We start from the raw sequence: 21285 nt of genomic DNA on the forward strand, positions 1-21285 counted from the left end.
AGTCAAATCATCTGGTTTAATTTTTGAGTAACAGAACAATAAAAAAATTTATATCAGGATTTATTTGTAGTCAGTCAGATTGTCATCAGAAAAATACAGCACTGCCCTGTCCATAGCAGATAATTAGCATGCCTGTATATAATTATGAAAAGATCTGTTTAGCCTTTGGTTAATTTTACTCTTATAAATTCAGAATTTTTTTATGTCATTTCAGGAGATTGTAGTGGGTAGTAATATGGACAAGATATATATAGTTATGGACTATGTAGAACATGATCTGAAGAGTTTAATGGAGACTATGAAACAACCTTTCTTAGTCGGTTAGTATCTAAAAAATAGACCTGATAATAGTTTACTAAAACACAAATAAGACTGCATAAACATACCACCTGAACTAACGTATATGTACATTATGAGATGAAATAATTGTAGAAAGATACACATATGTTCACTGCAATATTTCCACTTATCTGCCTCCTTAACTATTTGCAATTTCCCTCTATTTCCCCATACATACGTAGAGTTTTCTAGTGTAAATAAGATAATACCTCCAGTTATCTCCCTTGTGTCAACTCTTCAGTTTTCTCTCGACGCCATATTGAAACATATGCGTTTTATGATTACTCATACTTTACTGGAGTTTTACGTTTTTAACAATGTTTTGAGAAGTAATTACACCTTATATAAGAAAGCCAGATTTTGATTGGTTGATAGCCAGTGTATTTTTCGCATATTCTAATATTTTTTCCTCATTTCAAACGAATTTGCCTGTTTTTCACAACTGCCGGTGAATTTGACTCAAATACCATTGTATTTGCCATTTTTGGATATTCCTTTTTTACCCTCTCGAGAATTTTCCCGCCAAAATTTTTCAGATATGACGTTACATAAAAAAGCTAGCTAACGCATATTAGTACATGTATAATTCCCGCGGTTCTATGATAATATCCTCTTATCCTCAAAATTATGCATAAACATGTTAATGAATTAGTTTCAATCCAAATCTATTCGGTGTAATTAAACAGATATATCATGTTATATATGGAGGGGTATTTGCGAAAAATACCAGTCTTGTGACTGAATTTCCCTCGCCTAGCGGCTCGGGAAATTTAACAGTCCCGTGACTGGTATTTTTCGCAAATACCCCTCCATAACATGATATATCTGTTCAAAATATACGATGGAAGATAAATTTAAGGGATGTTCGAAATGCCCGAACCAGATGAACGTTATCGTAAGATACACATATGTTTATACTAAAATATGCATCTTATAAAGCATATTATTCAGTGTAAATTCTTAAATGTCCATAGTAGTGTCCGACATACATGTATTCCCATATAATGGAGATGATGTCATTGAAACGTGTGACAGAGGTTATAATTACCTGCAGGTAACCTTGTCCTCAATCGCCTGGTTCAAAAATCTGTGTTAAGTTTTGTTGCTTGGGTCAGCTTCTCAGATTCCTTAAGGATTTGTATATATGGATTATAGAATCAATGATATTAGGTTTACATGTGACAATTGTATAGCTGATGGGGGTCATGATACTGGGGATTCATTATTTCCCTGGTATGTCAACTTTTATGGATTTGAGTGTTATTGTAAACCATGAATTTAAATTATCAACGAAACACGAATTTCTTCTAGGATGGTATGAAGACCTTGGCAAAACCATGAGAAACAAAAGCCATAAAAACACAAGTTTTTCTCAATTCACAGAAAATTGTTACCCATGGAAATTATTTCTAAAGTTTTGAAAGTTAAGGTTTTTTCATGATCATATATATGTAATACATTTTTTAATATCTCAAAGACTGTCAACTAGCTATTTTGTTATAAACAGGCTACATTAATACTTATGTGTTTTAGCTAAATCAAGAGTACCCTAAAAAATAATATAGTTAGTTTGTTGGTTTTTGTTATTGTACATATATACATGTGTTATGTTGAAGTGTTTGAATTTTTTTCCAGGTGAAGTTAAAACATTGTTGAAGCAGTTGTTGCTAGGTGTTGCTCATCTCCATGACAACTGGATAATACACAGAGATTTAAAAACATCCAATTTATTACTGAGTCACAAGGGTATACTAAAAGTGAGTGAATAATATTTTCATCAATTTGTTTGATATGTTTGTTCAATTTTAATAGAATTGACTAAACAACCCTCTGAAATATATAAAGTTATATAATTGCATCAAATTAAGCAAAGCAGTTTTATCATGTTTAATTTAAAGTTTTAATGTTTAAGTAAATTAATCTTTTTATGAATAGAAGTTATGATTGTTTGAAAACCACTATTGCTTAAACCTTTCTGCATTAGGTTTTGATATAGTCTGTCAACATTTTAACCCTAAATTAATGTCATATTGATATATTTTGGTTTTCAGATAGGAGATTTTGGATTAGCAAGAGAGTATGGAGAACCATTAAAACATTACACCCCTGTTGTAGTAACACTGTGGTACAGAGCTCCTGAACTTTTACTTGGCATTAAGGTAAATTTTAAAAAAAGATATCTCCTGTTGTAGTGCCCTTGTGTTTTTTTTTTTATCTTAGTTTTACATCTATTACCTAAATTGAAGTTAATTGTAATAATATGATTTTCATTTCATTTTTGATATAGTGTCATTGAAAATCTAATTTTAAATTTTGGAATTACAATACTATATTTAATGAGTTGCTGTCATGAATTGGGGATTTGACACTTGCAAATGCAGTTTTACTGATGATGCTGAGCAGAGCCAAGAACACTTATATGTTTTGACAATCAAAACACAAATTAATAGTGATGACTCATCAAATACAATACTGTCATTCAATTGATATTTTCTATTGCAAGATTTGTAAAGTTTTAAAATATCCTGAAAAAGTCAAAAGTTCTGCAATTGTGCAATGTTGTCGCCAATTAATGTTTCTGACCACCAACTGTGGAATTGACTGTTTGTGTGTTACATATTTGTTTTTTGTTCACTTCTTGTACATAAAATAAGCCATTAGTTTCTCGTTTGAATTGTTTGACATTGTCATTTCGGGGCCTTTTATAGCTGACTGTGCGGTATGGGCTTTGCTCATTGTTGAAGGCCGTACAGTGACCTATAGTTGTTAATTTCTGTGCCATTTGGTTTCTTGTGAAGATTTGTCTCATTGGCAATCATACCACATCTTTTTTATACGACCGCAAAAAAATTTTTGTGGTCGTATATTGGTATGATGGCGTCGTCGTCATCCGAAGACACATTAGTTTTCGCACTCTAACTTTAGTTTAAGTGAATGGATCTCAATGAAATTTTACCATAAGGTTCAATACCACAAAATGAAGGTGGGGATTGATTTTGGGGGTTATGGTACCCACAGTTAAGGAATTAGGGGGCAAAAAGGGGCCAAAAATAAGCTTTTTTGTAACTTCCAGACATAACTTGTGTGTAAGTGTATGGATCTCTCTGACATTGTACCACAAGGTTCCATATCACAAAGGGAATGCTGGGATTGATTTTGGGGGTAATTGCCTCAAACTTTTAGGAATTAGGGGCCAAAAAGGGGCAAAAAACAAGCATTTTTCTAGTTTCATGACAATAACTTGTGTGTAAGTGTATGGATCTTTATGAAATTGTACTACAAGGTTTCATATCACAAAGGGTAAGCTGGAATTGAGTTTGGGGGTAATTGCCATAAAAGTTTAGGAATAAGGGGCCAAAAAGGGGCCAAAAATAAGCATTTTTCTAGTTTCCAGACAATAACTTGTGTTCAAATGTATGGATCTCTCTGAAATTGTACTGCAAGGTACCATACCACAAAGGGAAGGCTGGGATTGATTTTTGGGGTAATTGCCTCAAAATTTTAGTAATTAGGGGCCATAAAAGGGCAAAAAAACAAGCATTTTCTAGTTTCAGGACTATAACTTGTGTGTAAGTGTATGGATCTTTATGAAATTGTACTGCAAGGTTCAATATCACAAAGGGAAAGCTGGGTTTGAGTTTGGGGGTAATTGCCCTAAACGTTTAGGAATTTGGGGCCAAAAAACAAGCATTTTTCTAGTTTCCAGACAATAGCTTGTGTTCAAGTGTATGGATCTCTCTGAAATTGTACTGCAAGGTACAATACCACAAAATGAAAGCTGGGATTGAGTTTGGGGGTGATGAATCATAAGGGGGTTCAAAAAATTGGGGGGGATTTTTTTTTCCTTTTTTTTTCTTTAAAATTTTCCATTTTAAATTGGTTATTTCTGATTTATATATAAAAGCAAATAATAATGATATGGTTTGAATAGGTAAATTAAAAATTTTTAATTTCTTAGACCACTTTCATTCTGTGTGAGAAACTTATGCTGTGTCAAATATTTAATTACAATCCAAATTCAGTGCTGTATCAAGCTTGAATGTTGTGTCCATACTTGCCCCAACTGTTCAGGGTTCGACCTCTGCCGTCGTATCAAGCTGCGCCCCAGCGGAGCATTTTATTTTTACATATATGCAGATATCTTTGAATCAAAAGTTGTACTACTTGCCATAGTACTTTTAAGGTGGTACATAACACTACAGGGAGATAACTCTGCAAAAATCAGCTGAACGTTTTAATCACGTTCTATTGTTAAGGAAATATTAAGCTTCTTAATGATCAAAGTAAGTGTTTGTCAAATTGCTATATATCCAATGAAATTTTCCGATAAAGTGTGTCATTCAAGTTTTTTGAAATTTTTATATTTTTTTCAAAGGGTCAAAGTAAATATTTTGTCAAAATTTTATGAAAATTAAACGAACCAAATTAATTTTAGTCAAGGTGTTTGGTACCACCTTAAATGAATCATTGCTGTAAAAAAAGTGTTATCCCTTATCATGATGGTCAGTAAGGTATCTCATATATTCCTTTTTTGGCATACATTTAATTACTGTAAATTCGAAAATTATTGCGTGCATTTATTATTGCGATTTTAGACGAATGGACAAAAATGCGAGATTAATTATTGCGATTTCAGAAACATCTGCATACAGATATGTGCACCAGATTTCAGAATGCCAGTTCTGATTATTGCGATACTTGTGGAGTCGCATTATTCGCATTAATAAAAACCTCGCAATAATTTCTGAATTTACAGTATATTTTATGATTTATTTTTAGGAATATTCCACACCTATAGATATGTGGTCTGTGGGGTGTATATTTGCAGAGTTTTTAATGATGAAAGCTTTATGGTCTGGGAAATCAGATATTGATCAACTTAATAGAATTTTTAAGGTGAGTTTAAGATAAATATGTAAGCAGCCATGTAATTTTATTATTTAGATGGTGAATGCACTTCAGCTTTTCCTTTTACATAATTTGTGATAAAGCATATAATACTGAAAAGGTCATAAATTTTTCATTGAATGTAAAAAAAAATAATTATTGAAAACACCATTTACACATTTGTAATCTTTTCCAATGAATGTTACAAAGGTGAATTCATGCACAAACAAATATCAGTTCTGGAAATCTCCGAATAAGGTAACGTTAACGAATCAGGTAACCGTTACCGAATTAATCAACTGAACCATTAACGAATTCGTAACTTCAGTGTTTATTTGGTTTTGGCATTTATAGATAAAAAACAGCATGCTGGGAATACATATGTAGTTTCAGACAGAACTACAGACGAATTTCTAGAATTCTGCCTGGTAAAATTAAAATCTATCTACGGGGTTGATAAAAACTGATTGATTAAACATGTCAAATGTTCCAAAATCCATATCATTTTCATATTTATTTATAAATTCCAAAACCAAAAATAAACACTGAAGTTAACGAATTCGTGAATGGTTCAGTTAATTAATTTGTTACCAAATTCATAGATTTCCAGAACTGATATGAAATAAGAGATGATCAAAGGGTGCATTCACATCTGTTTGCACAAAAGGCATCCCAACTACAGGTTTTCAGCAGGAAAATGTGTTAAACAGTATCTGCTATTAATAGCTAGCTTATAGTATGGTAGCATGTCCTTGATAACCTTATCCAATTCTGACCCAACAACTTTGCCCTAAATACATCTGATAAAATACAGAAACTTGCAAACACATTACACATGCAACCCTTTGTAACATTATCCATTATTCATAAAATGAACTACAGTAAGCACTTTTACAACTTGTACAAACAATGTGTGTAGTCACCAGGTCATTTCATGACAAAATTTATTTACAAAAGCTTAAACCCAAAAAATTCAAATTCAATGTCAATTTACAATGAGCATTTATTTTCAGGATTTGGGGACACCTAGTGAGAAGATATGGCCAGGCTACAATGAACTTCCTGCGATAAAAAAATTGTCATTTGGTAGTTTTGCTGACCATCCATATAATACATTACGGCAGAAATTTGGATCTTACCTTTCTGATGCTGGTTTTAATTTACTAAATAGGTCAGTTTATTACTATAGTTTACAAAGTTTTATTGCTAATGGCCTGTACCAAATGAACGATACAATGTTCATACAAAGCAATAAATCTGTGGAAGTTTTTATACTGATTACTCAAATCAGACTATATTTTAGGTGGAAAATTATATTTCCTAATTTTGAAAAGAGGGGATTTCCACTACAGAATAGTGTTGTAGTTTAAATGGCAGATTATGAAACAAAACACATTAGGGTTGCCATAATAACGTTACAGTTTTGAAATTAGGAAATTGGGCATCATTATGGTGAAGTATCGTTCCACACTATCTACATCATCTAGTGTTTTCTTTAAAAAAAAAATTTTACAGGATGGATGTAAGATTTCAAATGTAAAATTAATAGCTTAGGCATAGTCAGATAGTAATTATAAAAGCACACATTGAAACATTCCATATGATTATAAAGTTGTGGAAATAAAGATATTTTTTATATAGATTAGACCGTTGGTTTTCCCGTTTGAATGGTTTTACACTAGTAATTTTTGGGGCCCTTTATAGCTTACTGTTCGGTGTGAGCTAAGGCTCCGTGTTGAAGACCGTACTTTGACCTATAATTGTTTACTTTTATAAAATTTTGACTTGGATGGAGAGTTGTCTCATTGGCACTCATACCACATCTTCTTATATCTACATACTAAATATATCAAATTACTGTGGATTCTGTAATTTTTGTTGGTATAAAAAGAAGAAAATATGGTAAAATTGCCAATGAGACGACTGTCCACTATAGACCAAAAGACATAGAAGTTAACAACTACAGGACACGATACAGCCTTCAATAATGAGCAAAACACGTACTGCATGGTAATTATACCCGTTTTCATAGATTGATGTGCAATGATATAAAACAACCAAAGCGGCAAAGCAATATAGAAAAGGATATTAAAATCTAGACAAAAAGTTAATGATTGTTTGATTACAGATTTCTGACATACAGTCCAACAAAACGAATAACAGCAGAAGAAGCAATGAAGGTGGAATACTTCAAAGAATCCCCAGAACCCATAGACCCTTCAATGTTCCCAACGTGGCCTGCTAAGAGTGAACAGCCAAGGAAACATCAAAACTCACCTAAACCGCCATCTGGTGGCAAAGCTTACAACAAATTATTGGTAAGTATAAACTCTGTGCTTGCTATAAAGAGTCTACTTATAAGTTTTTATTATATTTCATTACCATTTATTAAAAGTATATAATTTATTTTGTTGATAATATTTGTATTTGTGTAATTATTACAGCAGAATGCATTGAGTGAGTAGGTGTATGTAGAATCTTTGGTTAGCTTGCTTGTTAGCTGAACTGTGAAGTCATTATTAGGTTAGGTATACTACCCTCCTTTCAGAGTAGTATAGTCCTACAGACAGATAGATTGGTTATCGGTCGGACTAGTCTACTCTTAAAGGAGGGTAGTTTACCTAACCTAATAATGACTTCACGGTTCAGCTAACAAGCAAGCTAACCAAAGAGATTACCTTTACCTACACACTCAATGCATTCTGCTGTAAATGGTCAGATGTAGAGTATTAATGTCTAGCAAAGATATCTGCTTTAATGAATCAGTGCTAGGGGCCATCTTTATTATACAGTGAAGTGCAATATGAAGAATAGCAATAAAAGTGATGTTCCTTTGCTTTGAATTTTGCCAAGTAGCTCTAGGGGATTTTGTATCATGAATAAATGTACACAATAACACTCGTTTTCAATTTATTCTGTAAATTCAGAAATTTTTGTGATCATTTATTATTACAATTTTTGAACTTGACAAAAATGGGAGGTTGATTATTACAATTTCAGGTAATGCTATCAAAATTCAAAATGTGAGGAATTCTATTTTTATACGCCCGTTTATGGGACGTATTATGGTATACCGTTGTCCGTCCGTCCGTCTGTCCGTCCGTCGTCAACATGTCAGACATTAACTCAAAAATGCTTTAACCAATTTGCATAAAACTTTTGGTGAATTTATATCTATTGACGTGAGCTCCCTTTCTTTTTTTATAAATTTTAGATTTTACGTTTCCGAGTTATGGGGTTTTATTCATTAAAAAAAGGGGGATTTTCCAGTTTTCGGACAAAAAGTCAAGAATGCTTTCACCAACTTGCAAGAAATTGTGGTGAATTGTGTATATCTATTGACATGAGCTCCCTTTAGATTTTTATAAATTTTAGATTTTACGTTTCCGAGTTACAGGGTTTTATTCATAAAAAAAGGGGGGATTTTCCAGTTTTCGGACAAAAACTCAAAAATGCTTTCAGCGATTCTTATGAAACTTTAGTGAATTATTTGTATGTATTGATGTAAGCTCCCTTTAGAATTTTATAAATTTTACATTTTACATTTCTGAGTTATGGGGTTTTATTCATTAAAAAAAGGGGTGATTTTCCAATTTTCGGACAATAACTCAAAAATTCTGTCACCAATTCTCATGAAACTTTGGTGAATTGTTTATATTTATTGATGTAAGCTCCCTTTTTATTTTCATAAATTTCTAAAATGACATTGAGAATTAATTGAACTTTATTTGTTTATAGTCTGACAACAGATTTATTAAGTATTGCACAACAGCAAGAAATCTTTAATTGAATATAAATTCAATTCATATAACCAATTTCAAGTTCTTTGACTACATTTATTCAGAAACCTATAATATGTCAAATATTTAATTACAATCCAAATTCAGACCTGAATCAAGCTTGAATATTGTGTCCATTTTTGCCCCAACTGTTCAGGGTTGGACCTCTGCGGGCGTATCTAGCTGTGCTCAGCGAAGCAGTTTATTAGGTAGCCTATCCTGTTGCAATTTTTACACTATTAAAAACAATGCATAAATTTCTTGATTTACAGTAATAGATCTTTAAATCATAAGTATATTGAAGCGTGAGAATTTGTGTCATCATAACCCTCAAAATTGCATCATTTCAATGAAAAAAAGTATCGTAATGACAACAGCATCTATCAATTGTTTTAATTTCAGGGTGACGATGATGACAATGCCATAGGATTCCATTTAACCAATGCTTCTAGCGGTGTGTCAGCAGTTGGACCAGGATTTGCTCTCAAATTCTAAAGACAGATCATACATAACATTGGAAAATGATATGAGAAGTTCTCAGTGGCCGGGCAATTGACAGAAGTAGTTTTTGAAACAGTGCTTGTTTTTATTACTGAATTTTGAAAATCATGAAAAAAACAATTAGTATGATAATGATTATACAAATAATTTATGAACTGTTGAACAAATCAGAATCCTTAAAACCTAAGTTGTGTTCAAATTGTGGTTAGAAAGACTATGTATATATATACAATGTATATAAAATGTATATTTAATAAAGCATAAATCAGTTTATAATGGATCATATATAAGCTAAGCATTTATATCAGTACATTACTTACTGAATTCATAAGATCAGGCTGTTATAAGAGTAACAGGAGGATCTTATTCAGGAAGTTTGGATTTAGCCTTGAAAGAATTCAGGATTTACACTTAATGGATCTCGTGAATTAATGTTTAACTTTTTGGGATCCAAGAAAGAATGCTTTATTTTTATGAATTTTTGGATTCAGTGTTTATTTTTCAAGGAATTAGGGATAACACCTTCTCATATAATACTGTGACAGCATGATTGTTTGTGTTCACATTGGGAAATATTCAAGTTATTGATGTCATGATGGTATTTTGAGAAAAAGGGGGAATATATCAAAGACCATTTCCATTCACCAATTTTTTTTAAAATAAGGAGATGTGGTATGATTGCCAATGAGACAACTATCTACTGGTCTAAATGATGTGGATGTAGGCAACTATAGGTCCTACATGTGTGTATTAGTTCTATTTGTTCATCTTGGGGAAAAAACAAACAGAAATATGATTTTCCATATGCTTTATCAAGAATCTGTATGGAATAAAAGCTGTCATGTACAAAGTTTACAATACATTTTAAAGTAACAGAGGTAACCAGATACTTGTTTATTGCACACATATGTATTCTGAAGTAAACTGCAGATACAGAAGTTGGAGTTTGAAATCCTTTGCCTCCTCTTCTATTGGTAGCTTTGCCGTGTGATTAACACAAAATATCCCTGAAATCAATTCTACTCCATCTAAAGCTAAATACGGGCACGAGTCTGATAGCTGACAAGTACCATGAGGGAAGTTGAAAAGAACAGTTCAATAATATCTGATCAACACCAAGTGTCCCAGAAGTCAATTCTACTCCATCTAAAGCTAAATACCGGCACAAGTCTTGAAAGGAAACCAGTGCCTTGAAGGAAAAGTTGAAAAGAACTTTGAAGAGAGAGTTCAAGTGTACGTGTACTTCTTAAAAGCTTAATATTTCAGAAGGTAGAAGACCTGGATGCTTCATACTTTGTATACAGATGCCTTATGATATGAAGTTTCCATCTGTCATATGTCCATTGTCCTTGACCTCAATTTCATGGTTCAGTGACTACTTGAAAATGTTAATTTCTCTCTTATTATGAGTAATAGGATAACTAAATTTGGTATGTGCGTACCTATCAAGGTCCTCATGCCTGTCAGACAGTTTTCATCTGACCTCGACCTCATTTCATGGATCAGTGAACAAGATTAAGTTTTCGTGGTCAAGTCCATATATCAGATACTTTAAGCAATAGGTCCTCTATATTTGGTCTATGGAAGATGTAGTACATGTCCAACTGGCAGGTGTCATGTGACCTTGACCTCATTTTCATGGTTCAGTTGTTAAAGTTAAGTTTTTGTGTTTTGGTCTTTTTTTTCTAATACTATATGCAATAGGTCAACTATATTTGGTGTATGGAAATATTTTACAATGTACATGTCAGTCTGGCAGGTTTTAATTGACCTTGACCTCATTTTCATGGTTCATTGCTCAGTGTTTAGTTTTTGTGATTTGGTCTGTTTTTCTTAAACTATAACCAATAGGTCAACTATATTTGTTGTATGGAATGATTGTAAGGTGTATATGTCTGTCTGGTAGGTATCATCTGACCTTGACCTCATTTTCATGGTTCATTGGTCATTGTTAAGATTTCCTGATTAAGTTTGTTTCTTAGATACTATAAGCAATAGGTCAACTATATTTAATGCATATATTGATTTTAAGGTGTACAAGTTTGTCTGGCATGGTTCATCTGACCTTGACCTTATTTTCATGGTTCATTGGTCAATGTTTAGTTTTCCTGTTTAAGTCTGTTTCTTAGAATCTATAAGAAATAGGTCAACTATATTTGGTGTATTGAATGATTGTAAGGTGTACATGTATTTCCGGTTTGGTTTATCTGACCTTGACCTCATTTTCTTGGATCATGTTAAGTTTATGTGATACTTTTAGTAAAGCTTTATATTTAGGACTATCAACATAAAATCAATGGTCAGTAAAGAAGGCGAGACATTTCAGCGTGTGCGATCTTGTTTGTGTTTTGGTCTGTTTTTATAATACTGTATGCAATAGGTCAACTATATTTGGTGTATGGAAATATTTTACGAAGTACATGTCAGTCTGGTAGGTTTTATTTGACCTTGACCTCATTCTTATGGTTCATTGGTCAATGTTCAGTTTTCCTGGTTAACTTTGTTTCTTAGATACTATAAGCAATAGGTCAACTATATTTTGTGCATGGAATGATTTTAAGGTGCACATGTTGGTCTGGCAGGGTTCATCTGACCTTCATCTCATTTTCATAATTCATTGGTCAATATAAAATTTCCATGGTTGGTCTGTTTCTTTTATACTATAAGCAATAGGTCATCTATATTCCGTGTATGGAATGATTGTATTAAAGGTGTACATGTATTTCCGGCTTGGTTTATCTGACCTTGACCTCATTTTCTTGGATCATAAATGTTAATGTGATACTTATAGTAAAACTTTATATTTAGGGGTATCAACATAAAATCAATGGTCAGTATAGTAGGTGAGACATTTCAGCGTGTGCACTCTTGTATAAATAATCAATGGTTTTAGTTGAAAGACCATATAGATAATCTATTAATCACTATTTACCTAGGCAAAGTTAATGACTTGGTATAATGATGTCACATTTTCTCGCACTTCTCGACAGAAAACCATTCTCATATGAGTTGTTTGAGATGGAAAATATTGATAATGATAATCTGTTTATCGCTATTTTACCTATGACGACGTTGTCAATTTCATGTCAATTTCATTAGCAACGCCACGTGCCCCCTTAGTTTCTAGCGATAATTTTTCATATCACTCGACTCCGCTGAGAAAGGAAATTATCAGTCAGCAAGATCAAAGGAAAATTTCATAAAATAGCGATAATGTGGAATATCGAGGTGGGTTGCTTGCTGTAATAGATGAGAGTTATTATTTCTACACTGTTCCTTGTAAGTTTGGATATTTTTCCTCTATACATTTATTCAAAATTGTCCCCTTGTCTTCAAAGATTATTTTTGTTTGTTAAAACCTGTAATATCTTGAAAGCATGTTTATTCAACAACTTTATCTCAATACAATGTATAATGAAGAACAGAATAACAATTTAAAAAAATTTATTCAACAATTTTCTCTCATCACAGATATTCTTAAATAAATAATATATTCTAAATAGACTTTAAAGGGAAAATACTCTGGTGTACTATTGACCTTGTGTACATGCATCCTGAAATTTCATAAAATTAACCTTAAATCATTATACAATTATGGCCTGCTGAGGAGGTGAATATCCAAAATTGTCAACCCTTACTTGGGTTGACAATTTTGGATATTCACTAACTCAATAGGCCATAACTTATACCAAACGAACAAATTACAATTAAAAGTAAAATATTGTAACAGACTGTCAAAACACTTACGTTAGAAAACTATTTTGTGTCTATAAATATTTCTCGTATGTACACTGCCCCTGCCAATTTTTGGAAAAAACATCGAAATTAAACTATGACACGTGATTCGGTATTAGCCAATCAAATAATTACAATATGATGTAAGGTAATAAATTTGTTTGTAAAATAGTCTATTTGCCAATTACAGTTTTGATTCTGTTATTACACACTTTTAACACAGGTTGTTTCCCTTTGCCAATTGTAGACTGGTTCTATACCAGAAAAAATGGGCTGCTGCCTGTACTAAGCATTATAAGTTGAAAGTGATATATAGGCGTTTTAATTAAGTTTTAATAAAAAATAACTATTGATTTTAGTTAAAAAATTATAAGATTTAATGGATGAAATAGATTTTTAAAACTTCGAGATTACTCACATTATGTACATATTAATTTGGTATTTCTGATAGTTCATCATTGTCAATGAAAATATATGTCCGTACTCCGTACTAAGAAAAGCAACTTATAAAATAGATCTCTAATTACAGGGTCAATTACTGAATTGGCAAATAGACTATTAAGTGTAAGCTTAGGGTTATAGCTTTTTTTTGTTAAAACAACTGAATACAATGTGGCTATGTAAAACTGGATTTCTAATTTATTTTTGTAATGTGTACTGAATCAAAGACCACTATGTCCGCAAGAAAGTATCTACTCCTTAGCCATTTTTTTTTCATCTGAACACTACAATGAACAACAAAGGCTTCCATCATTGCATTTGTTGAATTAAAGACCATTTCGCCCAAAAAAAGTACCTTCTTCTTAACAATTTTTTTTTTCAATCTGAACACTACGATGAATAACAAAGGCTTTGACCATTGTACCGGTACATGTATCTTGCCTTACATATCAAATAAACATACAATTTAATATCTGTATAATTAACAAACAAAAAATTACTACTATCACGATATACTGTTAATTCAGAAATTTCTGACTGTTTAACAATTGACCTAAATGCAACATTAAATATTGTGATTTCAGGTAATTTTGCATACAAATAGTGCTTTCAAAATTTTAAAATGCCAGTTCTTATTTTTGGGAAACCTATACTGTGGCAATTTTTGTAATAACAAAAAAATAGCAAATGTTTCTGAATTTACAGTAATAGCACCAAGTACAATATAATACTACATGATTTGTCTTAAGTTTAAATTATGAAGTTTTACAATAAAAATTTATTAATAATGACAAAATGGTTAAGTTTCCTAATGCAATTACATAATATTGTTTGTACTTTCAACTACAACATAAGCATAATCAGTGGCGGATCCAGCCATTTTTAAAAGGGGGGGGGGGGTCCAATAAAATTGAGAATGGAAATGGGGAATGTGTAAAAGAGACAACAACCTGACCATCCAACCCAGGATAAAAGGGGGTTTCAACCATATGTCTTCATTCAAAAGCATTGATCGTCAAAAAAGGGGGGGGGTCCAATCCCCCGATCCGCCACTGATAAAACTTTTCTCTAGTTTTCAGATTCTCAACTTGAAATTATGTTAAAATGTAAATATGAGTAAAGGAGTATTTTTAACATTAAAAGTAAATATCTATTAATGAATAACTTACTAATAACATCTTAAAATGAAAAATAGTGTAATAAAATAAATCAACTGTTCCCCATTCATCAGAGAAACAAACTCTACCATTGTATCCAGTACATTATAATAGCTATCAATTTACAACTAGGCTAGGACTACTAATACATTTATCTATTGAAGTCCCAGCTCTCTGGAATTTAAATTCAAATTTTGACAATCTGCATTTTTATAAATATTTTAGTTAACAGGTTTTGTGGAACATTACACATAACACAGCATCCAATCCTATTATTACTCAATTTAAACTCTCAGCTCTGTAAAACATGTACTGTGAGTTCCTCTCATTTTTGTTACTGCATAGGCCAAACTCAGAGGAAATATGCAAATATAGTGAAACCTTTCTAAACGGAACCACTTTAAGATTTTGTTCGGTTTTGGCAGATGTCTGGTATGGTCATGTTCACAACGCATACAATTTGATATGACTGAGTTTAAGAACATGTTTGGTTTAGCCAGGTTTTTGGTTTATGCAAGATTTGGTTTAGACAGGTTTCACTGTATAAGTAACAGAAAAATGGATGCAATGAGATATAAATGTAATCTTCTACATTTTGTTTACAAGATTTGTAGGTACTTTGGATTCATTTAATTTCATGGGTACCAATTTTCGTGGATTGAGGAAAAATTGTATTTTTCGTTGATATTTGATTTCATGGTTTTGGCAAAGTCTGCATACAAGCCTATAGAAAATTTGTACTTCCTAAAACATTGAAATTAATGGTTTTCTTTTACCTATGTGAAATCCACGAAAATTGTTATCCCACGAATAACAATGAATCCACAGCATATTGTTAAGGTACGCCATCTTGGATTGTTAAATAGCAGGACACAATCAGGCTAGGTCTTTGCTTGAATCTGCAAATATTGGCAATAAATGTGGAAGACTGTTAGTTTAAATAACGAATATAAGTGATTTATTGAATTATTTTTTTTGTTCAATGCAATTTTTCAACTTGGCAATATAAGGGGAGATAACTCTTATAGTAACTTTTTAAACTGGAATGATAGTGAAATTTTCATTATTTTACTTGAGACATTAATGAAAAAGAAAGACAAGGCAACAAATAACCAGTAATATAAAAATATATTCTTGTAAAAACACAATTAAGCAAGCTTCAGTGTTGTCCCTATATATGGCCTTTCAGCATCAAGGTAATGTGATACTTTATTGCTTGAATGTGATGTTATCTAAGATAATTTTTCTTAAAGGTTGTTTTATGAATGTGATGCTTTATATATAGAAACAGATATTGTAAATTCAGAAATTATTGTGTGCATTTATTATCACGATTTTTGACCAAAAAAATGAGATTTATTGTTGCGATTTCAGGAAAATCAGCATAGAGATATATGTATAAGATTTCAGAATGCGAGTTCTTATTATTGTGGTACTCCCCCTGTCATATTTAATATTCACATTATAAAAACCTCACATTAATTTTGAAAATTTACAGTAGTATTTCGGAATTCTCTGTTGACCAGGATGCTAAAAGAAATACTGTGAATATAATCATTTTGGTGGTACCAATTTATGTCATATGGGGATACGATTGTATATTTTGGATACACAATTTCATGGTTTTACCAAAGTTTGCATACAAGCTTATAGGAAACGTATACTTCTTTGAAAAGTAAATTTTATGGTTTACCTATACCAATAAAATCTAAGAAAAGTGGTACTCTACAAATATCACGAATCCACAGTATGTTGGGAAAACACTGCTGGTTACCTCATTTTTGATAAGTATAAAGGTAAACTCGTGTTCCTTTTGTAGATATGTTTATACAAATGGGGTTTACAGGATAGAGAATAATTGCAAAAAAAAATAATGAATAGAGAAAAATTAGCAAAAAATATAAAGTATGGAGAATAATTGGGTGCATAGGTATAAAGAATAACTATGTAAAATAACAGGTAATACATTACTGATTACAGAAATGAGCAATGTACAGAATAAAGAAATCACTAAATTACATGAAAATATAAAAGCGCAATCAATTTCATGAGAATTTGACAGGTCATAATAAGTGTTATTTCTTTTTAAGATAAAGAAAAATGCCCTAAAAATTTAAAGAATACAGAACTTCAGAACACCCATTCAGACCCTCATAAAAGAATAAATGTTCTTATACAATAAAATAACATCTGATATGCAAGAGACAGGAAATGGATATGTGTTTTGAATTCTTATGCAAATATATGAATTCTTAATTAACAGGTATGCAATTAAGTAGAGTCTACTTAGCTCTAAAGAGTATTAAAAGATATCATTAAATACTATAATTTATGACTAGATATACACTAAGAAAGTCCTGGTACACAACTGACATTCAGTAAAATGAAGAAATAATTGTACATGTATTGTTTGTAAATACTTGCTGACATCAATTCCTGATTTACTTACAAATTTAGACTTGTGGCTGTAAAATTTATGATATATGATGGCAAATATCATTTAAACACTTTTCAGTTATTTATATTCTGATGCAGGATCCAAATTTTATCCAATCAAAACAGACATATTAAATACAATTTACATGCATCAGAATATGACCTTATAAGAGGGTGTTAAAGGGTTATTTTTCGTGCAACGTGTTTTGCTATTTTTATTTCACTTGCAGCCGTGAAAATGGTTCGTTATTCACCGTGTTTCGTGAAATCGGTAAAAAGATCAACGTGCAAGAAATTTTTAATTGTTCCTTCATCGTGAAATGGCAATTTTATTTCGCGTTCTTCCGTGCAGATACCCCCCCTTTACGCCCCTCTTATAATAGCAATACAAATTAGTCATTTGACATGGTTTTGATGATTTCTCCACATATACACTATTTCAATGAATTAATAAATATGCCTTAGACCAATATGTCAAGCATTTGACCAATTACTAGATCAATATGAAAGCCTCATGTAATTTATAACACTATAGATAAAAAAAACAGTATTATAATAGGAGTAAAACCACTAATTCATAGCTAGTCCATCACTTTCTATGTTAAAATCTGCAATTTCAAGCATTCATGTTTCAAATTTTTCATGTCAGGACCTTTTATATACAATTATACAATAATGGGTTTTTCTCATTGTTGAATGCCATACAGTTGCCTATAGTTGCTTACATCTACTTCATTTGAACTCTGGTGGATAGTTGTCTCATTGGCAATCTACCACATCTCCATATTTTTATATAGCTATTTTGTCATAAGTTTAAATATTTTGACAATCATTTGTTGGCCCCATCCTGGTTTGTCCTAAAAATTGAACATTCCTTTAATTGTGTTTTATAAGAACACACTGTCCCTGAAGTTTGGTAGTAAAATAAAAAGAGACTTCTGATCTGGGCCACAGGCAAATATGGCCTACCGTAGAAAGGCTTGTATAGTTCGCAGTGGTACATAGTCCGCACCCCCTTCTCCCCACGAAATTTTAGGTAAAAAAACTTTTTGTAACTGTTAGAAAAGGTCTAATGAAACTCCGGTAATTTCAAATCCTGTGCGGTCGTTTGCGGTATTTTCTTGGAAAAACCTGTTTTCCATCATCAAACAGAAGCTGAAACTGCTTGTTAATGATTCTAGAACGCTTCATGATTGTTAAAATAAGTTTAATTCACTTAAAAAACAATTTAGAAACTTGTGTATGTTTAAACAGGAAGTTTAAAAAGCACGTGTAAAAGAAGAAATTAACCGGTGAGAGTCGAAATCCGTACATATCAGATATCACTATAATACGACTTTGAAAGTAAAACAGTTCCATCCTTTTGTAAAACAGTCTTTAATATATCTATCACATTAATGTTTGAAGGGTCTTAAGCTAATACAAACCATATTAGTCAGTATGAAACACCAAAACGGAACGAACAATAACCGATTTCGTTTTGTAGTTTACAAATTCTAAGCTGGTTTACGGTTGTCTTTTTCACTATGTTTGTATCGTTTCAATCGAGCAGATACCAGTTTATTTCAACCAATGCATTGAAAAGAAACGAGAAATTTGTAATGAAAGATTTAGTTTTTATATTTATCAGTATTAATTTGATATTGAATAGAAATAACTTATTAATATGGATGAGTTAAAATTATTAGTTTGAAAAATGATAAGAGCGCCCTCTACAATAGAAATAACAAAGATGGCGGAACGTAAACAAACCACCTCGACCGCGAAATTGAAATTTTTCTCTTATTTCTTGCTTATTGTACTCTATAGTCCGCACCCCGTCTGGAAGGTCCAATTTTGGAGAATAAAACCGCGGACTATACAAGCCTTTCTACGGTATTTCAATTTCATATATTTTTGTAAGTATTCAAATGAAGTTCTATAGTGATCCCAAGCGTTAAAGCTTTCATTTTATACCAAAATGACACAAATATTTTACGTATTTACAAAGTGACAGCTACGAGTAGAAACTATTTTGTTTAAAACATGTACTACTTTCATGTATGTTCTATCTGACCGGGCCTGAATTAGTGGTTCTACACAATCAGCCTTTGACACAGAATTTTGGCAACATGAACAAAAATCATTTAATATAATTATCTTTTGACAAAACATGATTAAAAAAAATCTACAATAAAATTTGGCAGCGTAATTGTTATTAACAGTCAATTTTTTTAATCTATCAAATCTAATATTCAAAGAGATGAGGGCTTTCCCAGAAATAAATGTAGGGGGTGTTTGTTAGGCACTTTTTATTTAACCAAAACATACATAAAATTTTTATTGATTATTTCATATAATTGTTAAGGCTGAAATAACCTTTCAACCCATCCCCCCCCCACTCCCCCTTTCATTCAATCAATTCTGGAAAAGCCCTGACCATGATGCAATAAAAACACAATTTTTAAATCTGTATCAAAAATATACAATTTTGGCACAACCTGTATATTGTAAATGATTTCAATCCTCGTGATCTGATGACGAATCTTCTAATAATGGAACACTCTGCCCACTTTTGCCTTCAGAACTGTGTCGTATTCCATAACCAAAGTATATAGCAAAACCTATAAAAAAAAAAGACAAAAAATATATTTATTGAAAAAAACTTATTTTACATATCAAACTTGAAAATAATCAGGGACCTCGGTGGCCGAGTGGTCTAAGTAGTTACTACTGTAATCACTACCCAGTCAACACTGAGGTTGTGAGTTCCAACCCCGTTCGTGCGGGTGCACTCGACTCCAATCTTAATTGACTAGGATTGTCAGTTTTCCTATCGAAGGTAGGTGGTTTTCTCCGGGCACTCCGGCTTCCTCCACCAACAAAAAACTGGCCGCCACGAAATAGCCCAAAAGCAGTGCTTAAAAGTGGCGTTAAAAACACCAAAAGAAAAAAAAAATGAAAATAATCAGCAATAGCTTGATAGCAGAGGTCTTGGTTGTTGAAGTCGTGATCAGAATCAATCGTCTAAACTCCATTGATTCTGTCTTAGCAGATTCACTGGAGGATTTCTGATTGATAGAATGTGAACTATTGGCAATCCTAGAGTGAATGTGCTACTCTTGCAACAGAATTGACTGAGCTGCAATGAGTGGAAAGTGAACATCGATCATCAAAAGGGCCGTACAATCACACTTTTTTCGAAAGTCGCTGATCCTTCCAAGTAAATTGTAGTTGTTTAAGAAGTGCATGTGGTCAGTTTAAACAAATTAATGCGATTGCTGGTCGCCTTTAATGCCGGAAGTCACTTGATACAGTTAGAATATATTGGGAAATCTATTTGATGGGGGGAGGGGGGCATTGAAAGGTGGTCATTAACAGTAGGTGGTGGTTCAATATAGGTGGTCCTTAGGACTGGTTTTTTTAATGAAAAAAATACATATGTATCATATATTTTTTTACAAAAAATACACATATAGCTTTCAAGATTACCCTATTTCAGGGAGAAATAAATAAATTTGACAAATATCTACCATAATGCATTCTATTACTGGTTTTAATTGCATCTGTGAAAAAATATTGAAATCTGATTAGTTTCAATAACTTATGATTGCATAGTGCATAGCAACCTCATCATATTTTTCATCTTAATTTCCTGATCTTAGCATATAAACCAAATAGTAACCTATTCCAGGAACTAATATCTACCACTCATTACAAAGTAAGTGGGTCTGATTCTTTAAGCTCCTGATAATTTAACATAGCTGTAGCCAATCATATTCAAGGGTTCAAAATCTAAAGTATGCTTGGATGGACAAATTACCTATAGCCATCCATATGGCAAATCTGATTCATGTAGCCGTTGATAACTTACCTACAGCCATCCATATGGCAAGTCTGATCTATTTAGCTGTTGATAACCTACCTATAGCCATCCATATGGCAAATCTGATCCATGTAGCTGTTGATAACATACCTATAGCCATCCATATGGCAAATCTGATCTATGTAGCTGTAGATAACTTACCTAC

General features: G+C 32.1%; 2 protein-coding genes across 2 annotated transcripts in view; one reads left to right on the forward strand and one right to left on the reverse strand.

Moving 5' to 3' along the window:
- LOC127720483 (cyclin-dependent kinase 11B-like) overlaps positions 1 to 9782 on the forward strand; it is a 29371-nt gene extending 19589 nt beyond the window's left edge. The window contains exons 11-17 of the mRNA XM_052227069.1: positions 215 to 320; positions 1975 to 2096; positions 2391 to 2498; positions 5119 to 5235; positions 6240 to 6397; positions 7355 to 7544; positions 9408 to 9782. Of these exons, the coding sequence (XP_052083029.1) occupies positions 215 to 320; positions 1975 to 2096; positions 2391 to 2498; positions 5119 to 5235; positions 6240 to 6397; positions 7355 to 7544; positions 9408 to 9500 (894 nt within the window). The 3' untranslated portion in view covers positions 9501 to 9782. The remainder of the gene's footprint in view (positions 1 to 214; positions 321 to 1974; positions 2097 to 2390; positions 2499 to 5118; positions 5236 to 6239; positions 6398 to 7354; positions 7545 to 9407) is intronic.
- A 9605-nt stretch (positions 9783 to 19387) lies between these two features.
- The window catches only part of LOC127720488 (high affinity cationic amino acid transporter 1-like), a 39321-nt gene continuing 37423 nt past the window's right edge, over positions 19388 to 21285 (reverse strand). Inside the window, exon 15 of the mRNA XM_052227074.1 lies at positions 19388 to 19878. Within this exon, the coding sequence (XP_052083034.1) occupies positions 19775 to 19878 (104 nt within the window). The 3' untranslated portion in view covers positions 19388 to 19774. The remainder of the gene's footprint in view (positions 19879 to 21285) is intronic.

This window comes from Mytilus californianus, unplaced genomic scaffold (assembly GCF_021869535.1).
Source record: "Mytilus californianus isolate M0D057914Y unplaced genomic scaffold, xbMytCali1.0.p SCAF_11, whole genome shotgun sequence".
In the NCBI taxonomy this organism is placed as follows: domain Eukaryota; kingdom Metazoa; phylum Mollusca; class Bivalvia; order Mytilida; family Mytilidae; genus Mytilus; species Mytilus californianus.